The sequence below is a fragment of the Cyrtonyx montezumae genome, unplaced genomic scaffold (genome assembly GCF_038088225.1).
Source record: "Cyrtonyx montezumae isolate F1298 unplaced genomic scaffold, pur_monq_1.0 scaffold_2, whole genome shotgun sequence".
NCBI lineage: Eukaryota > Metazoa > Chordata > Aves > Galliformes > Odontophoridae > Cyrtonyx > Cyrtonyx montezumae.
This window is the reverse complement of record NW_027071936.1, coordinates 19281153-19306309: the sequence shown is the minus strand read 5'-3', so window position 1 is coordinate 19306309 and position 25157 is coordinate 19281153. Positions and strand designations below refer to the sequence as shown.

Below are 25157 nucleotides of genomic sequence, written 5' to 3'. Positions count from 1 at the left end.
TATCAGTAGACCTATTTTACCCTTTTGTTGGTTCTCAAATGTTTGTTATTCCTTGTCCTTAAAATGAGGCTAAGTAATAAAAGAAGAACTGAGAAAACCACTGAATAGGTAATACTATCAAAATAGCAACGCTGAGGAGACGTATCAACATTATTATATCTTACATGTATGAGGAAGAAAGGAGAGCTTTGATTTCTGCCAAGAAAATCAGCGTATGATGTCTCTGTGGTTTTGGAAAGCACTTAGAAGAATAATTCAGCAAAAAAATAATATAAAAAAATGAGTACTGTTCTTATTAATGACAGAAACGTCCTGCATTGTCAATCCAATCAACTCTGATAAGGCTTTTGAAAGTATCCATTTTGCTTCCGGCTTTATCAGGAGCACAATACCATTTGTTCGGTTATCCTCATGCTAATACCCTTGTCCCATGTTCACTTTCTCTGTCAAATAAAAGTCAGTGAGGCTACAGCCAAGCTCCCTGCCCCTCCTTTATACTCACTTCACTGGAAGCCAGTGCACTGAGTGGTGAAGGGCAGCTCCAGACTTCACATCAACAGCTGTTTTCAGTCCCGCTGTATTCAAGCACAGTCCTCTTTGTTCGAGCCTCATCTTGCATTGTTTCTTTCCCCAGGCACCGCTTCTTTCATGCAACGCACCCTTCCCCTGAAATACTTATCTCTGGAAGTCATTTTGGATTAGGTTGTAAAGATGGTCAATCTTACTGAAGATTTGATCTGCCATTATTGCTCACTGTTGTTTCGGTCTTCATCTTTTTTTTTTTTTTTCCAATTCCTCTATGCTTTGCAACCATATTTCTTTCACACTTCTCCTTTTTGAGATTCCTGCAGGAAAACAGAGGCAATTTTGGGGGCTTTTTTAACCTTTTTTCCAAAGGAGGATGTATTTCCAAAGTCTTTGATTTCTCTGACTGAGGAGACCTGCCTCTTTTTGCATGGAAGGCCTCAGCGCTCAGCTCTGATACTGTAAGCAGACCTTACAGCAAGGGCCAATCTGTCACACAAAGTGCATACACACCAACTTTTCTTCTGTTTGACAGGCTATATTCCGGTATTTATATCTACAGGGCGGACTGTTTATCTGTGCAGTGATAGATGGCATAGGGAAGAGGGGAGGAAGCAGCCTCAGGGAGCCCTGAGATCAAAGCTGCCATGCATAGGGAGCTGCTGACGGGTGGGTGCTTGCCCTGCACGCTCGGCAAAAATGTGAGCCCAGACCCTGAGGTTCTAATTAGAGGGAAGGGATGAGGGCTGAGGTCTTGTAGATAAAAGCCCAGCTTTGGGTCTCTGGCTGTCTAGCTACTGTAATGTAGTCTCATCCTCATACAGACAATCCCAATACTACTGACCTTGAGTCAGCTGCACTCCGTTCAAAAGCGGCTGAGGAGCAACCACAACCTCAGGAAGTGGCTTTGTCCCCAGCTAACGCCTCTATGTTCAGCCACATCAGCTGCTCCCAGTGCACCCTTTCCCCTTGTGCACACACCAGTTGTTCAGCTTGCTTCTGGGTGCCAGCAGCCCTCACGCTACCTATTTATTCCTCTACTAAAAGTAAAGGCGTGATAAGTTCATGTATTGCTTCATTCACTGCAAAGCTCTGTTCCCCCAAAACAGCTGTCTGGAAGTCATTTTGGATTAGGTTGTCTCAGTGGTCAATCCTAGGGAAGTGCATGGGAACTCATGCTTGTTCTCACTGTTGTGTGATGGAGTGGAAACTGAGCGTCTTGACGTGGAGGGGAGCGAGCTATCTGGGGGAAGGTGTTGGTTCTCTGCTTGGAGCTTCTTTCCAACACACACATTTTGTGCAGTGACTGTGGTTTTAGAGTGTGCCTGTTGTCTTGCAGATAACTCGGAGCTGTCAAGAATGGCCTATTTAGGTGAATTCTTCACAAGTCTAGTATACTGAATGCTAGTCTACAAAAAGTCTGAAAACTATCCTTATAAAGTTTTGACAAAACAGGCACACACAAAAAAGCCTCAAATGCTGCAGTAATTATGGGAGAAAGTGAAAAGAAAAATTGTTTATCGCTTTCAAGCTCAGGAAATTTCTTCATTAAACATGGGCTGAAACATTCTTCCTGACCAGCTTGCTAAGGTAAAAGACCATCACCTGAACTATGTAACAAACAGTTGGATCAGACTATCCTGGATGAAACTGGGATGAAAGCCCCTTCTCAGTGGGAGGGAGCTATTGAGATAAAGGGGACAGGAGAAGGTGACCATCTGCTTGAATTGTGGTTTGGATTTTCTGACACTTGGTTGAACAGGACAGAGCAATTTAGCTGATACTTAACAGACTTTTTAGTGCATGTCCAGCCTCTGTATGAGTTTGCATTTTCTGTATTTTAAAATCAAGTAGTAACAGACAAATTCCTATCTGTGGTTGGATTTCAGGCTGCATTTTACTCTGTGCCCTTCCAAGCACCACTCCAAGACCTATTTTCTGTGATTTTTATTTAGCTCCTATTTTGTTTGAGATGAGCACAGGAGTGAGATGGAGGTGGAGATGGAGAAGGTTGAGAAGGGAGGGTGAGAGGAAAGGAGGGGAAGGGAGGCAACATAAAGAAGGATTTTTTTCACGTACTTACACTTCTGTAAGAGTGGTAAGAGTACCGATTTTTTTTTCTCATGCTTAACAACTTTCCAGATAAGAACAAAGGAAAAATGGCACCAGTATTAAACAGTAGTTTTCAAAAAAATCAAGCTGCTTGTCATAATTTACAAGCCTACTAACATACATCAAATTTGTCATTCGTGACACATTTGTTCCCTTCTTGTTAGGTTAACAAAAAAAAAAAAAAAAAAAGGGAATGTTACAAAGGCATACAGCTATCTCACTGCTTATGGTTCCATTGGAAGAAAAAAACCTACCTAATACTTACTTAAAAGTTATAGTTTAATGTTGTGGGTTTCCTGATACATTTATACCGTGAATTAACAAGCACGATGTTATATCTTTTAAGGTCAAATACAAACTGTGCAAATGAAGGAATATGCATCTTTCAATTAGTATTATTTTTAAGAAGGTGGATTATAAATGAGGAGTTGTGGATCCACTGATGTATGCATATCAGTAAGACTATAGAATGAAAGAAAAACAGGCAAAACTGTTTGTTTATCCATGCATGTGTAGATTATTTTCAGTTTGTTCATTCTTAGCAGGATCGTTCAGTCACTCTTCAGGTAAATAAAAAGCAAAAATGCATATCTAAATTGGGAAAGCAACTCAGAAATGGAGTGAAAGGGAAAAATTATAATGTTGAAGTTAAGGGTCTTTTCCTCTCTTCCAGCAGCCCACGTAATAGTTAAAAGATGGTTGGAACAGAACTCCCATTAAGTTGTTGTGCCCAGTTTTTAAACAGTGAAGGACAGGAGACTTCCAGACCAGTGATGAAATGATAGTGATAGGAATGATATGCAAACTATGTTTTTGTTTCTTCTTGATCAGTTATGATGGCCATTTTGTCACTGGTTTAGCAAGGCAGTGATAAGCAATCAAGGTGACTTAAGGTGGCTTCTCTTCACTGCAGTTTTCAAACTGTGATTAAATTTTTGGAGGGACTAAGTATGAAGTATGTTATAAGAGGCTAGCTACAAGTGGAAGAAGGTACTTGCAAAACAACAAACATAATTTAACAGTCCTTATTCTAAATGTGAACTTAATGGCCTCAACAAGCTCAATGAGATATTTATTGCCAGGTTAGGGTTAATTTTCAGTATGGATCAACACAGTGCTTATATGCCTAAACCCACACTGCTCTGTGTAAAGGAAACTTTAAGCTTCCTGTGTTCACCCATCGATAAGCAGCATGTTGATATTAAATTGATATTAAATTCCTACAAACACTTTGAAACAAGTAGGGTAATGTTCTGTGAATTTTCAAACAGCTCTCGATAATTCAAGATGCACAGAGGAAATGCCTGATGTATGCTGAGTGAGTGTGTAACGGTACTTTTCATTCCACTGTCAAAATTATACATGTCTGCATTACGAAACGCATTCATGCCTCATTTCTCTAATACTGTATCCCAACTAATAGTGTAATCCATAACCAGTCTTTAAAGAAATACATAATATACATTTGCACCGTATGTCTTGTTATCTGAAATGTGCAGAAACCAGCATGGCTTGCTCTTAAACCTGACATGTTTACAACAACAGAAAAAAATACATACGAAATGTATTTCGTTACAGGAGTGTGCTGCAGAGGTCTCTGGAAAAGAAAAGCATCAGTCATAACTTAGCTATTGGCTTTAGCAGCAACCTTTACTATACACTTCATTTCTATAGTTACCTATTTTATGTTGAAATAACTTCTGATATAGAATGTTAATAATGCTCAGCAAGTCGGGGTCGAGCTAAATGTGCTCCAAACTAAGAGGCACCTCACATGAAAAACAAGTCAGAAATATAGAAAGTAGGGCATTTCCATCTGTGACAAGGATTACCAGGAAGCTGTCACTGTAAAATGAAGTGTCCTACATAGACTAGAACAGAAAATGGTCTGGGATGGAATGTAATTAAAACTAAAGAAGATGAACAATGGAAGAGAGACTTCCAGCAGGTAAAGAGCAAAAGGTCGAGAATCTGGGAAGCTGATAATCATTATCTCTGTGAATTTGTCACTGTAGAAGGGGAAAACTGGCCAGCAGTGGTAGTTCGTGCTAAGGAAGGAAACAAATTTGATCTAAGGGGAAGTTCAGCTAGAAGTGGTGGCAGCTGCCATATCCTTACTTCTGTCTTCTGAAGTTACTGACCAAACACAAGATCATTGTGTTAAAGAGTGAACTGGGGTTTGTAGGATTAGAACACATGAGGTAACGCCCACTATGCAATTTCTGGTTTAGGTTCCTGAGAAGCTGATGTGGTACTTTCTCTTGAGGAATGTAAGAGATTGGTTCAATGGTTTTGTCATGGAGCCTCTCAAAGGAGATCAGAGGGCTCATCAGTAACACGTGCCTGTGCTGTGTTTGGATGAAAAGATCAAAGAGGCTGTGAAATGCCAAATATAGGTGTTGCCCTCTAGACTTTATGTCTCATTCCTTTTAGGGCAATTTCAGTATTAGAACACCAGACAGATAAAAAAAATCTCTTGGTCTAAAACTGACAAACTTGGATGAATAAATTCACCTTGGCAGCAGAACGCAAGGATATTTGGATGTAATAAGAAAAATGGCATAGGAATGCCCAAAGGTATGAGTGATGTTGCTATGTTGAGCATTGATAAGGCTTTCATTGTGAGCAAGAAGATAGCAAGTACAAAAGTAAGTTTAGTATTCAAAGTGCTGTGAAAAGGATGAAGGACACACATTACAATCCATCACAAAACTGAATATGTAGTAAGTTGTAAAAGGACTTACTGCCTTTCTTTCTGTCCCTGGCTATCAAAGTATGAGAAATTTTACCTTTCACATCTCATTCACATTTTTTTCCTGCATCTGGTCCTGTGTCTGGACCAAGCAATCACGTGAAACTGTTAAGATTCTTTCCACTTTCAGGTTGTGTTTATAAGAACACGAATGAGTAGCACGAATTTTTGTTGATCTCTGCAATAGTATTAGCTACTTACCTCAGGCTCGTGATGTGCTTTCATGTATTTATGAAAGAAGAGACTGACTGAGGAACTATACAGATTCAGTCAAAAAACAATGTGGAAGCAAGAATGCATGAAACAAGAATAGCAACGTTCAGTGCCATGTGCTGTAGTGAAGCTGCACGCTGAACTAAAAGCTACTGATGCAGTGTTTTCCAACTCCAGTGCTGTACTCAGAAATACAATTTCTCATAAACATTGTGATTCAAAGGGTGAAAAGTTCTCACAGAGAAATCTTACCTTTTATGGCTTTAGGAAGCATTGTTCAGAATGAAAATTGGCACTTGGCTCCTGAAATAAAAGGATGCAAGTAGTTCCCAACAAGGTAACTTGATGCTATTTTCATGCATTCCTCTGTAAAGTGGAGAACAGAAAAAGACAATAAGTGGAGAATGTATGTTCCCCTGGGAGGTACAAAGGGAAGTTGCATATGAAAAAATAAATAAATTTAAGGAACCGAAGGTCATTAATGGGCTTGCAGTCAAATATATGCTCAAGGAATGTTAGTACGTTTGTTTCAGTTTCTTGCCTAAATGCGATGTCTTGGCTTGCCAAGTCTTGTATGTGAAAGAGAGCCAAAATTAGGGATAGAAACACCCTGGAAAAAAATGAAATAAAATAAAACTTTTATCTTGAAGTATACTTAACTTCAAGAAGCAACTTTTCCCACTTGATTTCCCTGGCTTGCAGAAGGGTTTCTGATTTTCAAACATTCTTTTATTTTTCCTGTTGCTAAGTGAAAGTCTTCCATAAACAAAGGAAATCAACTGTGTTAAAAGGATGAAAATGACTGTGTGCGAAAAGCTGTCAAATCTATCGAGTAAGCAAACTGGAAAAAAACATTTCTTAACCTAATCCTTTCAGTTACAGCAATCCATGCAGTGCTTGTGATGTTCAGAGAAAGTAAGTGTATTGTGGGTTAAAACTGTTTGGAATTAATTCTCTCTATTTAAAATTGAGTTTCTGTAGCCTCAGTGATATGCTTGGAGTTTGGGATTGTTTTGAGGGGTTTCTCTTTCAGAGGGATAATAATTGTAAGTATGAAGTTCCTAGCGCAGTTTGTGGAATGCAGGGTTGTGTTACAGGGACTTTGGGAGACTAAAGCTTCCTTTAATTTCCTACTACATAGCTGTGGTAGAGGGATGGGCAACTAACTGACAGCAAATAGGTCTTAGGTGGGCCAAATCACCCTTTAGATGTTTCTCTCTGCTGCAGATACAGAGAGACTATACTTGTGAACTGGGAACCTCAGTTGAACACCTAATCTGATGACTCTAGGCTGTTGTACTGATAGAACTAATCTCAAAGGCAGCCATGTGACCTGAAGCTTCCACAATGCCTTGCCTCTATATGCTAAGACCACAATGAGTTTGAGCCTGCTCTTGGTCTTGTGTTTGAAAAACCTGATGGAAGTATGCCATTGTACACTGAGTGCTTACCTGAACCTCAGAAAGTGCTGTACATCTGATGGGATCACTTCCTTTGTCTTTTTTTTTTCACATACATAGAGCTGTGCTTATCCTACCTGGTGGTAATAATAGCTGCAGTATACCTAACAAACACAGCACAGGAAAAGATACACTTTAGAAGTCCTAAGCCTTTTTCTGTTTACAGACGCTGTATCTATCTATCTCTACATAAATTAATGTACAGCACTAGTTTAAAATAAGTGTCAGTGAAGACAGAAAAAGCATCTCCTGCATGGTTTGTGCCACAGTTCTCAAGCTACGACCCATAGGAAGCTAACGAGATACGTATTATATGATTTCCAGCTACAAACAGCTAAAGTAGATTAAGTATTACCCAGGATCCTTTCTCTAAATGATACAAAAGATGTCAAGCACTCAGGAGCAGGAGGGCAACTGGTCTGCATAATCAGTGAATAGGAAGGGCCACAGGAACAGTCTATTAAGATACCCTTTTTATGAATGTATTTGAGGATTCCTACAATAACAGCAGAAACGTAGTCCGGTATTAGGGAGTGAGTACAGAATGCTACAAAATGTAGCACCGACAAATGCACTCTCTTTGAAATGGTGCATCAGTTGTGCAACATGATCTGGACACACTTCAAAGAATAACATGCAGAGCTGAGGATCTATCTGTTTACTCTTGCAGTCACCAGTATGGATACTGTATATTAACCAGTCTTTCGACTACTTTAAAACATGCTTGAAGGCTGTGCTGTGCCTATCCCATGCACAAAAAGTAAACGTGCCCTAACAACACTGAGTAGCTGGTATTTTGATTCATTTTACTTGTAAATGAAAACAATTTGTTCCTGCCATGTATCACCTAGGAACTTTTTTCTTTTTTTTTTTTTTTTAAAGCTATGATAGTGAGGGACGTCTGACAAATGTTACGTTCCCAACTGGAGTTGTCACTAATCTTCATGGGGAAATGGAAAGGGCCATTACAGTGGACATCGAATCATCCAGCAGAGAGGAAGATGTCAGCATCACTTCCAACTTATCATCAATTGATTCTTTTTACACCATGGTTCAAGGTACCGTATACAAAAGATTTCTCAGATACTGACTTGAAACCTGTTTTCTTATAGTATCAGCAGCTCAAATCAGAAGCATTAGAGGGAGACTTTAAAGGCCTAATGTTTAGAGGTAGAGATAATACATGTTTTTATACATGCATGAAAAGATCTGTTCAGGGAAGGAAGGAGGTACAATGAAAGTGTAGTGAAACGTTTCCTAACCAAATAGCTTACTTAAGTGAGATCTGGGCTTTAAAAATAGTGTGTGACATTCCTGGAGCCACATCCAAGCAGAAGTCAGTAGTCAGGATGAGGCCAAAAATGTCTAATAACGCTGCAGAAAATGCGTTTTGTGCCAGCCCCGAGGATATACTCTAGAGGTGGGATTGTTTTAAGTGTCTAAGTGAATTTGAATATGTGTCCCAAAGGCATTTGTGTTCTCTTGTGATACATATGTATGCAATACAAATGTTGTCATCTCTCTCACCCTTGGGCTTTATTTCTAACGAGTCAGCAGGTAAAGATATTACATGCATGTAATGTATAAGGAGTGCAGGACGAAGAAAGACTTAATTCACATGTCATGTGTGTTTCTGTTTGTTTTTTTGTTCGATTCTTTGCATTTTCAGATCAATTAAGAAACAGCTACCAGATTGGCTATGATGGCTCGCTCAGAATCCTGTATGCCAGCGGCCTGGACTCTCACTATCAGACGGAGCCGCACGTCTTGGCTGGCACCGCCAACCCAACGGTGGCAAAGAGAAACATGACTCTGCCAGGGGAGAATGGGCAGAACCTGGTGGAGTGGCGATTCCGGAAGGAGCAAGCCCAGGGGAAAGTCAACGTGTTCGGCCGAAAGCTTAGGGTAAGCATCCAAGTAGGCATGGGTGGTGTCTACTGCATTCTCACTTAGTGAGAGGAAAGATAAACACATTCTTGTTGATGCTGCCATCCAGCTTCCACAGAATATTTACCGTAGGTAAGCTTACTGTAAGTCTGGAAGTAGTTGCTTTTATTACTTTGTGTATTGGCTCTTCTTCTTTATTACTCATTTCTCTAAAATCTACACTGGTTTTAGCCTGCAATGCCTTGAAATGAATCAGGATAGAAAGATGATTTTTAGGTTTTCCTTCACTTTTTATTTCCAGTGCTGAATTCTCACACCTGATTTTAAATTGCTTTAAATTATTTTGTCATAGGTTTACATGGGCCTGCAGTTTTCTTTCTAGTAGAATTTTTATTAAAAATTGAAAAATACTTATTTCTGGAAGAGAGAGTTCAACTGTGTGACTGCGTATGGCATATTCCTCTAACATATGTCTTTACCGTTTTGTTGGCATTTCTTCTTCCTATATAGTGAGCGAAATGTAAGTAGGAAGCGAAGTGATTTATGACAGCCATTTGGTAAAGACAACATAGATTAAGCATTTAAAATAGAGTTGCCAGGAAACCATTTCAAGACTACACTGGAGGTCTGACATATTAAGACTGAACTCAGTTGTTTAAAATACGGCCTAAACAGTATATCAGCTAAAGGTAAATAAGTTCAAACCAATTGACTTCTAAGATGGTAACACGCCACTTTTCAATTTTAAAATTTTTATATTTTCCTTTGTGAAGGAGGGAATGCTGTCATGAATCTTGCATTTCTACTACTTGCCCTCCAAGAATAATTGCTTTTTCTGTAAGAAGAAAGAATGATTAGCAGCTTAACAGCAGCTCAACAACGTACTTGTACGTCGCTCCAGTAGTGGGAAGAGCAAAAGGAATCCATGCTTAATGAAGCTTATCCTTATGGTTCAGGTTTACAGCAGTTTCATCACATAGCAAGGTGAAAGCGTAAATCTGCCAATTCATTCTTGATGGAAACCTAAGAAAAAATAAAACAATTATATTGATTATATTTGGTTTTGACACTGAAACAAACCTCCATGAGTCCAGTTCTAAAAAGTAAAGCAAAATTCATTCAAGTACTAAGGTGGTTAAAGAAATGTCATGGGAAACTCCGATTTAAAAGAGCAAAGAGGTAGAAAAGATCTAACCCGAGAGGGAGGAAGTGAAAGACCGTAAGTTAGTGTAAAATAGTAGTAATTAAAAATGTATATACAAATGGGAGAAGTCGAGCAAGCAGAGTATGTGATCTATCAGAAGGAAAAAAAGGACGTTTTTTTCAAAGTAATGTACTTAGGAAGATAGTACAGAAAGGTTGCTCAGGGGCTGGGGGGGGAATATAGGAAAACAGAAAAAGAAAGCAGGAACAGAAAGAATACAGATGGTACCTTCTTGGATTTCTGTTTTGTACTAATTACACCCACTACTAGTAGTTTTTATATTATATATATACATACGTATATAGACACACACCATTTTTTCCCTACCCCTTAATAATTCTTCATCAGTCTAATTTTGTTCAAGTTTGTTCCATGTGTGTTGTTTTTCTTTGTTGTAAGCTAGTCTGTCACTTGACCTATACCTCTGTTCTGAAAGGTCATTTTTGGCAGAGGTACTGGCACTCTTCTTTGTGAAGGAGGTTTTTTAGCGTGTTTGTGCTGAGGCCAGAAAGACCTTCACTCTCAAGGGTCTTAAAGGAGCTGGTACGAGCTCTGTCTCAAAGAGTTGTACATAGAGAGGACAGTTAACATACAATTGAGAGCTTACAAGAAGGGTTTTAGTACTACCTCCAGACAATTTACAAGCTCCAAGCCTTGATGACTTGTGCGGATTTCAAATTATATCTTAAATCTCCCTGCAAGGTACATAAATGTACCCCTAATCCTCATGGGGAAAACACTGACCAATTTCACGCTTCTCAGTGGAACCCAAGAAAGAAAGCCAGGAGTTAAAACACAGCAGGACAGATGGACACTGGAATTCATGAAATAGTAGGTCAGCATGTAGGCAGTGTCAAGAGACTTGGTTTTTTGTCATTAAATGTTTATTCACTGAAAAATTCCTGAATTATTCCTATCATAGTGAAGCCCAGAATTATCAAATATATTTAGAGTACGCTTGTCTTAGACGCAACATAGATGTTGTTAAGTTTTACTGTAGAAACATTTTGGTACTGAGCTGTTGTTAATGCTTCAGTTGATGGCAGGACTTCAACTGACACGTTATTCTAGTCCCATACTGTCCAATGAAAGAAACTATGTCACCAAAACTTATTTGTTATTATAACTGACACCTGTATCACCGGATTATGCAAGCACAGCCAGTTTCACCAAACACTCAAGTCTGAATGCAAGAGCTCTGTCAGCAGATTCTGGAAGCATGAATCTGGCTATAGAAAGAGGCATTTCCTTTCCCTCTTCTATTCTGTCCTTACACAGACCAGACAGATGGAAAGTGAGAATCAAGGGATGTTATTATCCCATTTAGCAGATAAGGCAGTGAGACAGCTAGATTAAGTACTTTGCTGTAATTTACACCGGAAGGATGTGCTTAGCCAAGAAATTACCCGCAATTGCTTGGACATCTGCCTTAACCATAAAACCATCCTTCCCTCTTTGCCAGTTCAGGAATCAGAAGTGCCTCTTCTCACTTCAGCATCTAAGCCTGAGAGGCTGACAAGAAAATTATTAAAAATCATAATTAAATGTAAAATAAGGCACGGAGAGAAAGGGAAGAAAAAAATCAGAGAAGCAAAACAGGCAGGGAGAGAAGACTGCAAGCGTGCGTGGGAGGGGCTGAGATGAAAGAGGCAGATAGACAAGATTTAAGTATAAATTTAGGCAAATGATCAAATATAAATGTTGAAATATTTAAACAAAAAATACCCAAAAGATACTAAAAAAACCTACTTAGTTTTTTTACTTATTAGTCTTCTAGAATTATTTTTTAGTGTATTTAAATAAATTTGATGGTTCGTGTAATCCGTAAAGTATATTTTCTGTATCTTGCTAGATTTTTTTGTGTTCTTTTCTGAGTTTTGCATGAAAATATGATTCTTGTTCTAAAACACTGATAGTGCAGATTGTTTTCATGCTTGTGACTTCGTACTAAATAAGAGCACATCAGCATAAGTGATGTAGGTAGACAGATAAATAGACAGGTATAAGCAAAACTGAATGTTCAGAGGATGTTTTCATGTTTGCCCATAACCCATCTCCAGCACTTTTAATACCTTTTATGCTAATAGTAAAGAACCTAATTTACACTGATCTTGTAGAAATGTATCCGCCTCTGGGTAAAAGTACCAAAATCCACAGTATATGGATTTTGTAACATGCAGGCCTGAAAATGCAGGCCATTTCTTTGGTTGGGGTATCTTATTTTCTTTTCCAAACATTATTTAGCCATCTTTCTTCACCTCTTGACTCTGCATGCATCAAGTACTTGAATACGAATTTTTAAAAATTCTCAATTCATGAAGTTATGTCTATTTGTCCTCTACTTCTCATATGTTAGCAAGATGCAGCATTAAAAAGTCTTAGTTATCAGTGTTTCACACTTACTTACTTATCTGCAATAACTTTAAAAGGGCAGAGCAGATATAGAAATGGTTTGCAGATGAACAAAGAAACCTAGAGGTCTGTTAGAGAACACTAAAAAGCAGTTAGAGAGGATGAACAGAGAATTGCAAAGATGCCTGTATGGGGAAAGAAAACCAGGAGTTTTCATTTCATGCATACAAAAAAATGAGAGCTGATTTCAATGAAACTGAAAGTTAATGTAAGTAAGTTACTAAAATAGCAGGGACAGATTCTAAGGTAAAAGTATTATATATAATTAAACTAACTCACTGTCCACCATTATAGTTTACATATACTGATAAAACATTAGTTTTCAATATAAATATCTATATTTCAGAATAAAATTTGTAAATGTTTTGCGATCGTTCTGTAGTCTTCCAGTCGTGTATGGCTTTATCTGGTGAATTAACTAGGCAAAGGACATAATCCTCTACTGACACTTTCAGCTGTATGATATGTAACGTCAATGGATGGTGTACTGTTCAAGTTCCATCTGATCTAGAAGGGGCAGAATGCCTATGTTCTAAAAACTGTTTGATGTCACTTATGAAATGTGCTTTTGAAGATCTTCCTTTTGTATTTACTCTTTTGAAAAATACTTGCTGTGGAAGATTGGGATTTAATAGAGTACGATTGTTACAAACTCCACCAGCAGTTGTTGGGAATATGTCTTAATATTTTGCTGGGTATAGTTTGGACTGCCCGCAAAAGAAGTAGTTTGTTCCCCAAAACAGCACTGTTTATTGCAGAAGTTTTCAAGGTGTATCTTGTAGTGTTTTCTTAACAGTTGACTAAGAGTCAAGAAAAAAAAAAATTACAACAAATTTCTTCACATAATGGAACTTTTAAAAATGCATGCTAATGTAATGCAGTGCCTTTATATTAAGGAGGTGCTAAAATAATTTATACTCACAGCAAGTCAATCACAGTAAATGGCAGTTAAAGAATTGCTACCATTTCCTGGAGATAATAGGTGGCAAGTGTTTGAACAACATGATTCACTGTGTCACTTTGTTTGTTTTAAAAAGGTTAATGGCAGGAACCTCCTTTCGGTTGACTTTGATCGAACCACTAAGACAGAAAAGATCTACGACGACCACCGTAAATTCCTGCTGAGGATTGCCTATGACACGTCAGGGCACCCAACCCTGTGGCTACCAAGCAGCAAGCTGATGGCTGTCAATGTTACCTATTCATCCACAGGGCAAATAGGCAGCATACAGCGAGGAACGACCAGTGAAAAAATAGAGTATGATGGACAGGGAAGGATTGTGTCTAGAGTGTTTGCTGATGGGAAAACGTGGAGTTACACATATTTGGAGAAGGTAAAGAATGCTCAAGGTTTTAAAAATGCTTTGGTTGTGCTAAGATCATTCAGCAATCCCAAAAGATGTAGCAGAAGCATATTCTGATTATTCCAAGTATCAATGTGTGGTTCCTATGGGAATGATTTATAAACTAGATGTGCAGCCTTGCTTTGGGTGACTGTTAAGAACTGATGACTTTTTTAAAACCATTTAGGCCATAGACTAACAAGCAGTATCTATATCTACCTTTTATCTCAACGATCGAGGTACAGGAACTAAATCTCTGCAATGTAAGTCAGTTGAAAATCATCTATTTGTAAATTCTTCGCTGCTTTTTTTTTAACTGCCAAGAAAAGCTCTTGTTTCTAGATAGTTAAAGCTCCACACTTAATTTGCTCTTTGTGGTAGCATAGAAAAAAACAGGAATCTGCCTCATATATAATGATATCTGAATGATAAGTTCTTCCTCTGGAAATAGCTGTGAAAATCCCCCTTGTGAGATCTCATGCCTGCTGTGCAAAAACAGAATCCATTTCTTTGTGGGATTTAACTGTATTTCTTTTGAATCTGTTGCTCGGCAAATATTGTTTGCTAGACATTACAGACATAATTTAATCAAGACCTATGATACATAATAGCCACACATGAGAAAAATGTCAGAATAATCCCGGGTGGCTCCTTCTGATATAAATAATCAAACAATTGTTTTGCCTGTGTCTTAAACACTTACTGAACAAGAACACGGTATTCAGGGATCTCAGGCTGTTCAAATTCTTCAAAATCATCTCTAATTGTAGGGAAGAAATTGTATCTCCCATATGTTGTTCTCCTCGTGAGTTAATGGCTCTAAGACAGTTTTACGTCTTCCCATATTAAACATGACTTATCCGAATCCATTGACAATCTGCTGTTTAGCTGTGAGTGCTTGATAAAAGTGATACAGTCATAACAAGTAGCAAATTATGAATGTCGAACTACTAATTACAGAGCCCCTTACAATTAAGCATCCAAGTAAATTAGGCAGGGAGATGTTAACAACATGTAAGGTCAAGGATAACTCAATTAAAGAGGAGATAAATTTTCCCAAGTGGGAATGTCACATTTTTGCGAAGAAATAGTATCTGTATATGGCAAGGGGGATGCAGGGAGGTACTCTACCATTTGTCACATGGTAAAAATCTGTTCTTGATTTTCAGTCAATGGTTCTTCTGCTTCATAGCCAAAGGCAGTATATCTTTGAATATGATTTGCTGGATCGGCTTTCTGCTGTCACCATGCCCAGCGTTGCTCGTCATACCATGCAGACTATCCGCTCCATTGGCTATTACCGGAATATATACAACCCCCCTGAAAGTAATGCTTCTGTTATAATGGACTACAATGAAGAAGGGCAGCTCCTTCAAACTGCTTTCCTGGGGACAAGCCGAAGAGTATTATTCAAGTACAGACGGCAGACCAAGCTCTCAGAAATTTTATACGATAGTACAAGAGTTAGTTTTACTTACGATGAGACAGCGGGAGTCCTGAAAACAGTAAACCTCCAAAGCGATGGGTTTATCTGCACCATTAGATACAGGCAAATTGGCCCACTGATTGACAGACAGATTTTCCGCTTCAGTGAAGATGGAATGGTAAACGCCCGATTTGACTACAGCTATGACAATAGCTTCAGAGTGACTAGCATGCAAGGTGTCATCAATGAAACCCCACTGCCTATTGATCTCTACCAGTTTGATGACATCTCTGGTAAGGTCGAACAATTTGGCAAATTTGGAGTTATATATTATGACATTAACCAGATCATTTCTACAGCTGTAATGACATACACAAAACACTTTGATGCACACGGCCGAATCAAGGAGATCCAGTATGAAATCTTTCGTTCACTGATGTACTGGATTACAATTCAATACGACAACATGGGACGAGTGACAAAAAGAGAAATTAAGATCGGGCCGTTCGCCAACACCACAAAATATGCCTATGAGTATGATGTAGATGGTCAACTCCAGACGGTCTACCTGAATGAGAAGATAATGTGGCGATACAACTATGACTTGAATGGCAACCTCCATTTGCTCAACCCCAGTAGCAGCGCCCGTTTGACGCCACTTCGCTACGACCTGAGAGACAGAATAACCCGACTTGGTGACGTGCAGTATCGATTAGATGAAGATGGATTTCTGCGCCAGAGGGGTACCGAAATCTTTGAATACAGTTCAAAGGGTCTCCTTACTCGAGTTTATAGCAAAGGCAGTGGGTGGACAGTGATCTACCGTTACGATGGCCTCGGACGACGAGTTTCCAGTAAAACTAGCCTTGGACAGCACCTCCAGTTCTTTTATGCAGATCTTACTTACCCAACTAGGATAACTCACGTATACAACCACTCAAGTTCTGAAATCACATCCCTTTACTATGACCTGCAGGGACACCTTTTTGCCATGGAGATTAGCAGCGGAGATGAGTTTTACATTGCATCTGACAATACAGGAACACCACTGGCTGTTTTTAGTAGCAATGGTCTCATGCTTAAACAAATCCAATACACTGCTTATGGGGAGATCTACTTCGACTCTAATCTTGACTTCCAGCTGGTAATAGGATTCCACGGTGGTTTATATGACCCACTGACCAAGCTAGTTCACTTTGGAGAAAGAGATTATGACATCATGGCAGGCCGGTGGACAACACCTGATATTGAAGTCTGGAAGAGAATTGGGAAGGATCCGGCTCCTTTTAATTTGTACATGTTTAGAAATAACAACCCAGCAAGTAAAATACATGATGTGAAAGATTACATCACAGGTAAGAGGTTACTTCATGCAAGACTTTCTCCCTCTTGCTCAGTAATTTCTCATTCTGCATTCTTATAATCTGGAATTTGTCAATCTGGGAGACTGATGCTGTGTGAGGAAGGTTAATAAGGAAACTCTCAGGGAAAATAATTGTTCAGAGAAGTGCATGAAATTTAGGTCTAGATCAACCTAGTGATTTTAGCTTGGTGTACTTGGACCTGTGCACATCAAATTTAGACTGGAATTCATAATTCTAATGAAGCATTTAGATATATTTACATTTGGAAAAGTTATTTTGAGGAAGCATTAAGCACTTTGACATCATTAACAACTGCGAACATGCTCATCAGGAATTGTGAAACCGCAATCTTGAGAATATCTCAACTGCCTTTAGACATAGATTTAGATACCAGAGAGAGATGGAGGGCCATAACACGATATTAGCTTTTCCATTTAGGCACCTGTAGTAGGAGATGCATTTGTACCCTATGAGTCCATATGATTACCTAGTATTAGACCTGACCAAAAATGATAATCCAGAGCATCTGAACACACAGATGGGTTCAGTTTTCCAAAGTACTTTTCAGACCACCAGTGGAACGTATCTCTTCCTTTGTCCACGGACTGAATTATAACTCTCAGTGGCTCAGAGATCTCAGTGTACTGAAAAGGAAAGCAGATATCCAGGTTGTCCTTCCAGTATCTTAACACAGTGCCAAGTGCTCATACAATGAAAATAAACAGATTACTTAAGCAAGTACAAGAGTGAGAACCCTTAAAGACCACTCATGACAATCTCTTTTGTCCAATTTTTTTCACAGATCTGAGTTACAGAGCAGTAAAAACTGTGTATTATTTATGGGCATAAAAAAAAAAAGGGAATGGGAATGTAAGATAGCAAGGGCAGGAGGGGTCTTTCTGCAACCAGTTTTACCCATTAACATGGCAGAAAGTACTCACTCAAAGTTCTCAGGTTGGTATTACCTAGAGTGGGTTTTTCCAAACTACTGAGGTAAATTAGCTAAGAAGCAGAAGTCCAGTGAGGTCCAGAACCAGCACAAAATAAGGAGTAAACAGCTAGGACAAGGAGGGTGGATACAGAAAAATTGGTACAAAATTCTCTTTTGGCAATAGAAAGCTGCTGACATGCCACTTGTGTCATTGATTTTTTAGGGAATCTATACGCTTTTTGTGCATCTAGAGTTAGCGATGAGTAGTATTTTCCAATAATCTATACACAAAAAATAGTGTACATCACCAGAAGGTTCTGAAAAATGCATGGCTCGATCAGATGTATATTAATTTTTGTGTCTGAATGGATGTAAACAATCTAAACTATTTTTCAGACAGGGGCAGACTACAGGATGGTCTCAGCTCCCCTTATGAATCATGAGCTACCACTCAGAGAAGCATACTGGGAGTCAAGGAGGGGGCTTGCGTTAATTTAAAAACAGCAGCTATTAGCAGGGTAGCTAACAGGCTGCCTGGGAGCAAGGATGATAACAGCCTTTGAATTCCGGCTTCTTCTAGCAGCATGTGCTGTAGGGGATACAACTGCAGTCAGATTCTTTGCAGCATTGAAAATAGCACACATAATTCAAAAACTGCCCTCAAAATAGAGTTTTAGTTATCTTAACATTTTTTTCTAATAAAAAAGAATAAAAAAGGGAGTACATGCTGCTTACCCAAGGTTATTAAAATTACTAATTTGGCTGGCTAGCATTTTTAGATTGAGGCTTATCATTTAACTATCTGGAAAGATTATACGTTAATCTTGAGTAAATATTTTTTTTTTACTGTTTTAAGATATGGAAAAATTCTGTTCCTTGTTCAAATTGTGTGGATTTATCTTAAGGGGAAGCCACTAGACTTGATAAGGAGCACTCTGCCAACTTCTGCCAAACTTAGTACTTGCATAAGATAGGGTAAAAAGACAGGAACTAGCAAGGCAGGGTACCCATTCTTGCCCAACCACCGTTAATTACTTTACTGCTGGCATCTCTATTATATTTATTTTTAATAAAATGTGAAGTGTGTCATAAATAATGTTATCTAGTGCTAATTTAGTGTCATGTCTACTTACTGACACAACTGTAATACATTTCGTTAGTTTTTAATTTCATCAATCCAATTTCATCCTGAGGAAGGGGAGATTTCTCCTGAATCAACGTAAATTGTCTGCCAAGTCACTGTAAAGGTAATTGACTTTACAGGTGTTACCTGAGATACAGTATGAAGACGTTAAAATAACAAATGTATAATGAAAGGACTGGATGTTTCCTATAATACCTTTTTATCTTTTTCCTTTGCTTTGATTAATATGTTGATGATGAAGTAATAGCAAAGAGAGTGTTCAGTCTAACCATGAAATACCAAGTAGTTCAGACTGTATTAGAAGGAAATCTCACCCAAATTGTGGTCCTATGCTTCTGGAAGTTCTAGAAATCACTGGGGCCTTTAAAAATGTTGGTACCTGTAACACCCTTCAGAAGAGACTACACCAAAGAACAGAAGTTTTCATGCAAGTTTAGAGCTTCAGGTTTTCTACATAAGCTTGGTCTTCTAGCTGCAGTGTGTCTTAATCCATGCGCATCAAAACAAACACAGTATCATTTTCATGTTGCAGAAGAAAATCCACTATGTCAAAAGCTGTTCTGTGTACAAATGCTAACAAATAGTTACAAAATCATTGTATTCTTTTTCTCTGGCTTTTTTTTTTTCATTTTTTTCTTATTTCTCTTTCAGATGTTAACAGCTGGCTGGTGACATTTGGCTTCCATCTGCACAATGCCATTCCTGGTTTTCCTGTTCCAAAATTTGATTTAACAGAACCTTCTTATGAACTTGTGAAGAGCCAGCAATGGGAAGATATACCTGTAAGAATCGAAGCTAAGTATACAAACAGAAGAAGATAGAATATTCCCTCCTATTCAGCTTGAGAGGAATGGATAATCCTGACAGGACCGTTTGCTAAATTAATCTGAATTGTACTTTTCAAATATCTATTTTTTTATCTTATTTATTTTCAAAAGAATTTTAACAAATACAGATGGTGTTCTTTCTTACAGATTTGCTAAGTACAATTTTAAATAAGCTTTTATTTGCTTCTAGCAGCAATGAAAATATTGAAGGACAATAATCAATGAAAAGAAGTTTAAAAACCTTTGAAGATGTCTAAGTTTCCTACCAGAAACTACAGAGATTAGATCTGTACTAACACTCTGCCCAAAGGCAAAAACTGAACAGCATAGCAAAAAATAGACTGTGAAATAAACAGAAGAACAGGTGGTATAAATTATGTATACCAGGCACCACCATAGTTTTACTTCTCTTTAATATTAACTACGCTTTATATGTAAAGATAAAATTTTGAAAATGAAATTATCTGAGGTAAAACCTGTTATATTACATAAAAATCAAAACTGCAAGTGCTTATGAAGTTCTTTTGGGAGGAAGAAAAAAAAAAAAAAAAAAAGAACTTGAAGCCTAAAAACCTCTTAGAAATTTACATGATAAAATAAGTAACAGTAAAAGTTAATTTTCAAATCTGCTATTAAAGAAAATGATGTTTACAGGTCAAGCTTATTCAAAGATCAGAGGCCTAGGGCCCCCAAAGCCTACGGTACTCAGTTAAGAGGGAAGTTTTGACATTAAAATGGGTAATCTGATCGTGAGCAGTCAATAAACATTCCCTTTTTTCAAGATTAAAAGATGATAGAATCTTGAAGAACTCTGCTAACTAATTTAGACCAAAAATCATTCAGAAAGGGTGGCCCAGCAGTAGGGAATATACGAAAGGAAATTCTGCATGCGTAAAATCCTCCACGGTCTACATAGTTTAACAGCCAGGAGCTGAGTAATGGAGAAGGACCTTAGAGCACAGGGTAAGAACATGACCAACAAAAGCAGTAAAGAAAGCGTTGCAAGTGGGCAAAGTGTTTGTCATCTGGCACTGCTGTGAAGAAGTATTAGAAGTTGTTTACTTAGATCTCAAAGGCTGAAAGAATTAGACTATCCAGCACCACTAGAACAAGCACACCAGGAAGAGAATCAGCCTGGTCAAGGAGATGTGAGCAGACAGCTAGCTGTTAGAAAGACCCCTTCAGGACAGCGAGTACCAGGGAGGCACGCAAGTACCAGAGATGTGCAGCAGCATGACAGAAGAGAGGGAGAGAGGTGGGACAAAAACAAAGATGAAAAATGCTCAGGTAGGAAGAAGCTGTAACTATGGTATTCACAACTGAATAAGCAAATACAACTGGGAGCCAGAAGTAAAGATACAAAACACGTACTTGGTATTTTGAAACATTCTGGAGGTAGTGAGCTTTACCTCTGAGCTTTAACTTCAGAGCTCCGAAGATACCGATGAAAAATAAGCAGTCTTTGCTATTAAGCTGCTATAGCTTCTTGCTTCTTACTGATGAGCATGCTGGCTAAAATATATTTTGTACTCAATAGCTTTTACGTGGGATTTAGGCAGCTGAAATCCACACTTGTTAACAAGTGCAGACAAGAGTTTGCCACATTCAAGGAGACTTGAGAGTCCAAATCAATTTGAATTCCCTCAGGAATTGTTCCCTCGTGGCAATGCAGAGAAGTCTTTGCAAACCTTTTGCCGGGCTTTGATTAGCAGTAAGGGGGAATTAAGGTTGCTGCAGTCTGTGTTAATGACTCCTGTTTGGTCCAGAAATTTGAGAAGAGTGAACAGGCGCTTGCCTCATTTGTCAGTCATGAATCAAGTGGTTTTAAACAATACTTTACTGGAAGGAAAAAGGGTCAACTGGAAGATAAGCTGGATAATCTACAGAAACTAACTACTCAGTTTCAGAAGTGTAGCCAAAGCTATTTAAATCTTTCTCTCTGTTTCCTGCTGAGACAACTGCTAGGGCAGCTGTCTACTCTCTACCTCCATCAGTACTAAACTCATTCACAGCTTGTCGCTGTTGAGCCGCAGAGTTACACAGATAAGATGTGCCTATCCTGCAGTTGTAAGTTCTCATCCCGACCACAGCTGACCCCATGAAGTGAGCTACCCTGCTGTTCTTGCTGGCTGCTCCTGCACTTCTAGCTGTTCTGGCTAATCACAGCAGTTCTGCTGACAGCTCCTAGTCTCTAGCTGTCTTCTCTCACCTAACCAAGAGCACACCAAGCATACTGGCCTGCACATAGCTCTCAAAAGTGAAACTTTATAGTATTTTCCTATCTAGACTTTCCCACCTACTACTTTTGCATCTCACCATTACAACTGCAATTCCCTCCCCTCTAACACACATATACCAGTTCAACAAGAGCACCCCCGATGTGCTACAGTATGAAATACTGAGTGATTTGCCTGTTGGTTACTTTGACTCACTGCCCTCTTTGCCAACAACATACTCTGCTGTATTCAGGATTACACCCCTCTGATGCCTAATATTCCACCCTTTTTGCTCTGTACTGTTTACCTCCTCTTCTCTTAGCATGGCGACTATCCTCGTGGTTTGACTGTCCCCTTCCTTTAGCAGCTTCGGGGGTTGTGAGAGCCTCCCTGCAGTCTGGTCTTAGACTGCAGCTGCCTCCAAGACTCCATCTACCTCTGGACTGGCCATGAAGAAAGGCTTGTTCTTGTTCTAAATCACAGCTTCGTGGCCTGCAAAAAATCCCCTTGATTTAGATGAAACTATGGTAGACAGGAATCATAGCTGAAAAGCTTAAAGGATGAGATAACACTATAGAAAGACAGCTCTTTCCCATATTAAATGTTAGTATTGCAGAAGTTACGTGTAGCCCTCCAAGTAGCCTCTGAAATAAACATCCTTTTTGTGCTCGTGCAGGTTTGCAGCGAGACAAGGGGAAAGAAATACAGAACGTTATCAAACCAAATAGTCTTGTAGCTCAGTAGAAAAAGCAGTATGCAGATTTAATTAGCTCCTTGGCACTGTCAGTGGCGGCATATCCTGTTGTTGTCCATGGGCAGTACACCAAGAAAGCCTGCCCACTTGGCATCTAGAGGGCTACAGATGGTTGGTAAAACTTCTGTCTGTTCTTGTTTACAGCCAATTTCTGGAGTGCAACAACAAGTGGCGAGACAAGCAAAGGCTTTCCTTTCCCTGGGAAAGATGGCAGAAGTGCAGGTCAGCAGGCGGAAATCCAGTGGCGAGAAGTCATGGCTGTGGTTTGCCACAGTGAAGTCTCTGATTGGGAAAGGGGTGATGCTTGCTGTCAATCAAGGGAAAGTACAGACAAACGTGCTCAACATAGCAAATGAGGACTGCATCAAAGTGGCAGCTGTCCTGAACAACGCCTACTACCTAGAAAACTTGCATTTCACCGTTGAGGGAAAAGACACGCACTATTTCATCAAGACCACCTCCCCAGAGAGTGACCTTGGGACCCTGCGGCTGACCAGTGGGCGGAAGGCCCTGGAGAACGGCATCAATGTCACCGTGTCCCAGTCCACTACTGTGGTGAACGGCAGGACTCGTAGGTTTGCTGATGTTGAAATGCAGTACGGTGCGCTAGCTCTTCATGTCCGATACGGCATGACACTCGATGAGGAAAAAGCCCGAATACTGGAGCAAGCCAGGCAAAGAGCCCTTTCCAGTGCCTGGGCCAGGGAACAACAGAGAGTAAGGGATGGAGAGGAAGGTGCCAGGCTGTGGACAGAAGGAGAAAAGAGGCAGTTGCTAAGTGCTGGAAAGGTACAAGGATATGATGGGTACTATGTACTCTCTGTGGAGCAATATCCAGAATTAGCAGACAGCGCCAACAACATACAGTTCCTCAGACAAAGTGAGATAGGAAAGAGGTAACACACTGGCTTAGCTCAGGCTGCCAAAGAGACTGTACCAGTGTCTTCTAAAAAGGAGACCAAACTGTTTTGCTGCATTACTACTTGAGCCTAAGCTTACATCTTTGCTCAGATTTTTTCTGTAGCACAATCTGAACGGACTCTGTAACAAAAAGAGCGCCTTCCAGAAGAATGATACTGCTAATGACAAAACTTTTTTTTTTCTCAATGACCTTAAAGGTGATCTGCTTTAAAGAATATGTTTACATATGCATATCGCTGCACTCAAGTTGAACTGAAAAGTATTAAAAAAGAAGAAAAAAAAAAAAGCCTAAAGATTTTGCAACAGTCTGTCTGTTGTTCTGAGGCACTGTATTTAATTAAGATACAGACCCATACAGTGTTTCTAAATATTACTGAATTGTTGACCTTTGCTTATGAGAAGTAGTCTCTCTTTCTCTCTCTCTTTCTCTCTTTTTCTCACTGCATAGGATGTGGTATATACCTGTTAATTTTAAAACGTGGGACAAAAATTACTGTTTATAGACAACCCAACTGCTTTAAACTGTGCTGCTTTCTAAAAGGACATTGGCACAAGTGACTTACGCTACCATGGGAATTTAATAATGGATTTTACAATGCTAACGTGGTTTGCCTTGGGGGGGAAAAAAAGCAGCAAGTAGAATCCTTGTTACAGATAAGCAAAGGAAACCCTGATTTTTTTTGTAAATTATGTGAGACAAGTTGTTTATGGATTTTTATATGAATTACAATTTACTGTACATCAAATATTAGTCTCAGAGGAGTTAATTTATGTAAAGTGTTTAAAAAAGTTTATACTTAAAAATAAAATGATAAAAACATGTGCTGTGTGTGATTTTTTTTAAAGAAAAAGGAATTGCACCTTTTATGTTATAGCTGTACAGTATAAAGTATTATATTGTAGAGATATAACAGTGATGACTAATGTCCAAAAGTGTTAATATTTTTGTATTAGGTTTAAAGCTGTGCATCTATCACTCTGCTGATAGGACGGAACACTCCAAAGTGGCTGGCTGAATCAGACTGCAGCTCCCTTCCCTCCAGTACCTCTCCTGTCACCCAGGCCAGTGCCACTTCATCATTGTTAGAAGGCACAGTAACCAAATAAGTCTCGTTTATTATGATGGAAGACTTTAATAGGATGGGTTTTCCTTGTCTTTTTCCAGCCCTAATGTAATAAATGGACATTTATTCATACCAAGTGGGCTTTCTGTTGTTTTTTTAGAAGCTTTGTTTCACAATGGAGAGAGTAGTGTCTCAGGTGCTTGGCAAACTGTACGTAGAAGAAGAAGAAGAAATGGTGTAGTTTCATCCAGTTATGTCAACTTTGTCTTCTGTATAGTACAGCTCTTTTAGATGTTATAACTAACTCCAGATAGATAGAAGAAGCGTACCTCTGACCTGATGCTACAGAACTGCTCTTTAGGCAGGCAGGCTGTTCAGCAGATTCATCTCCTGGCCTTAAGCTGCCAGATCACATCCCATTACTGTGAAAACTGAACGTGGGGATGGAGAGGAAGGTCTTATCCTAGTGCCTAGTCTGCATCTCAACACCACTGCATGGAACTGGCATGCTCTGCTCCAAGGTCCAGCGTCTTTGCTGTAAGACATAACTGAAGCGTGCAGCTGGTTCCTTACAGGAAGCCTGCAGGGGCATCTATGGCATC

The 25157-nt window shown here is 39.2% G+C and overlaps 1 protein-coding gene across 4 annotated transcripts in view; it reads left to right on the top strand.

Annotated features, from left to right (window-relative positions):
* TENM3 (teneurin transmembrane protein 3) overlaps positions 1–23587 on the top strand; it is a 304193-nt gene extending 280606 nt beyond the window's left edge. For all 4 annotated transcript variants that reach the window (XM_065736567.1, XM_065736566.1, XM_065736565.1 and 1 more), the window contains 6 exons: positions 7945–8120; positions 8732–8967; positions 13603–13899; positions 15078–16689; positions 19425–19555; positions 22715–23587. In XM_065736567.1, coding sequence (XP_065592639.1) covers positions 7945–8120; positions 8732–8967; positions 13603–13899; positions 15078–16689; positions 19425–19555; positions 22715–23470 — 3208 coding nt within the window. In that variant the 3' untranslated portion in view covers positions 23471–23587. The remainder of the gene's footprint in view (positions 1–7944; positions 8121–8731; positions 8968–13602; positions 13900–15077; positions 16690–19424; positions 19556–22714) is intronic.
* The last annotated feature ends 1570 nt before the right edge of the window (positions 23588–25157 follow it).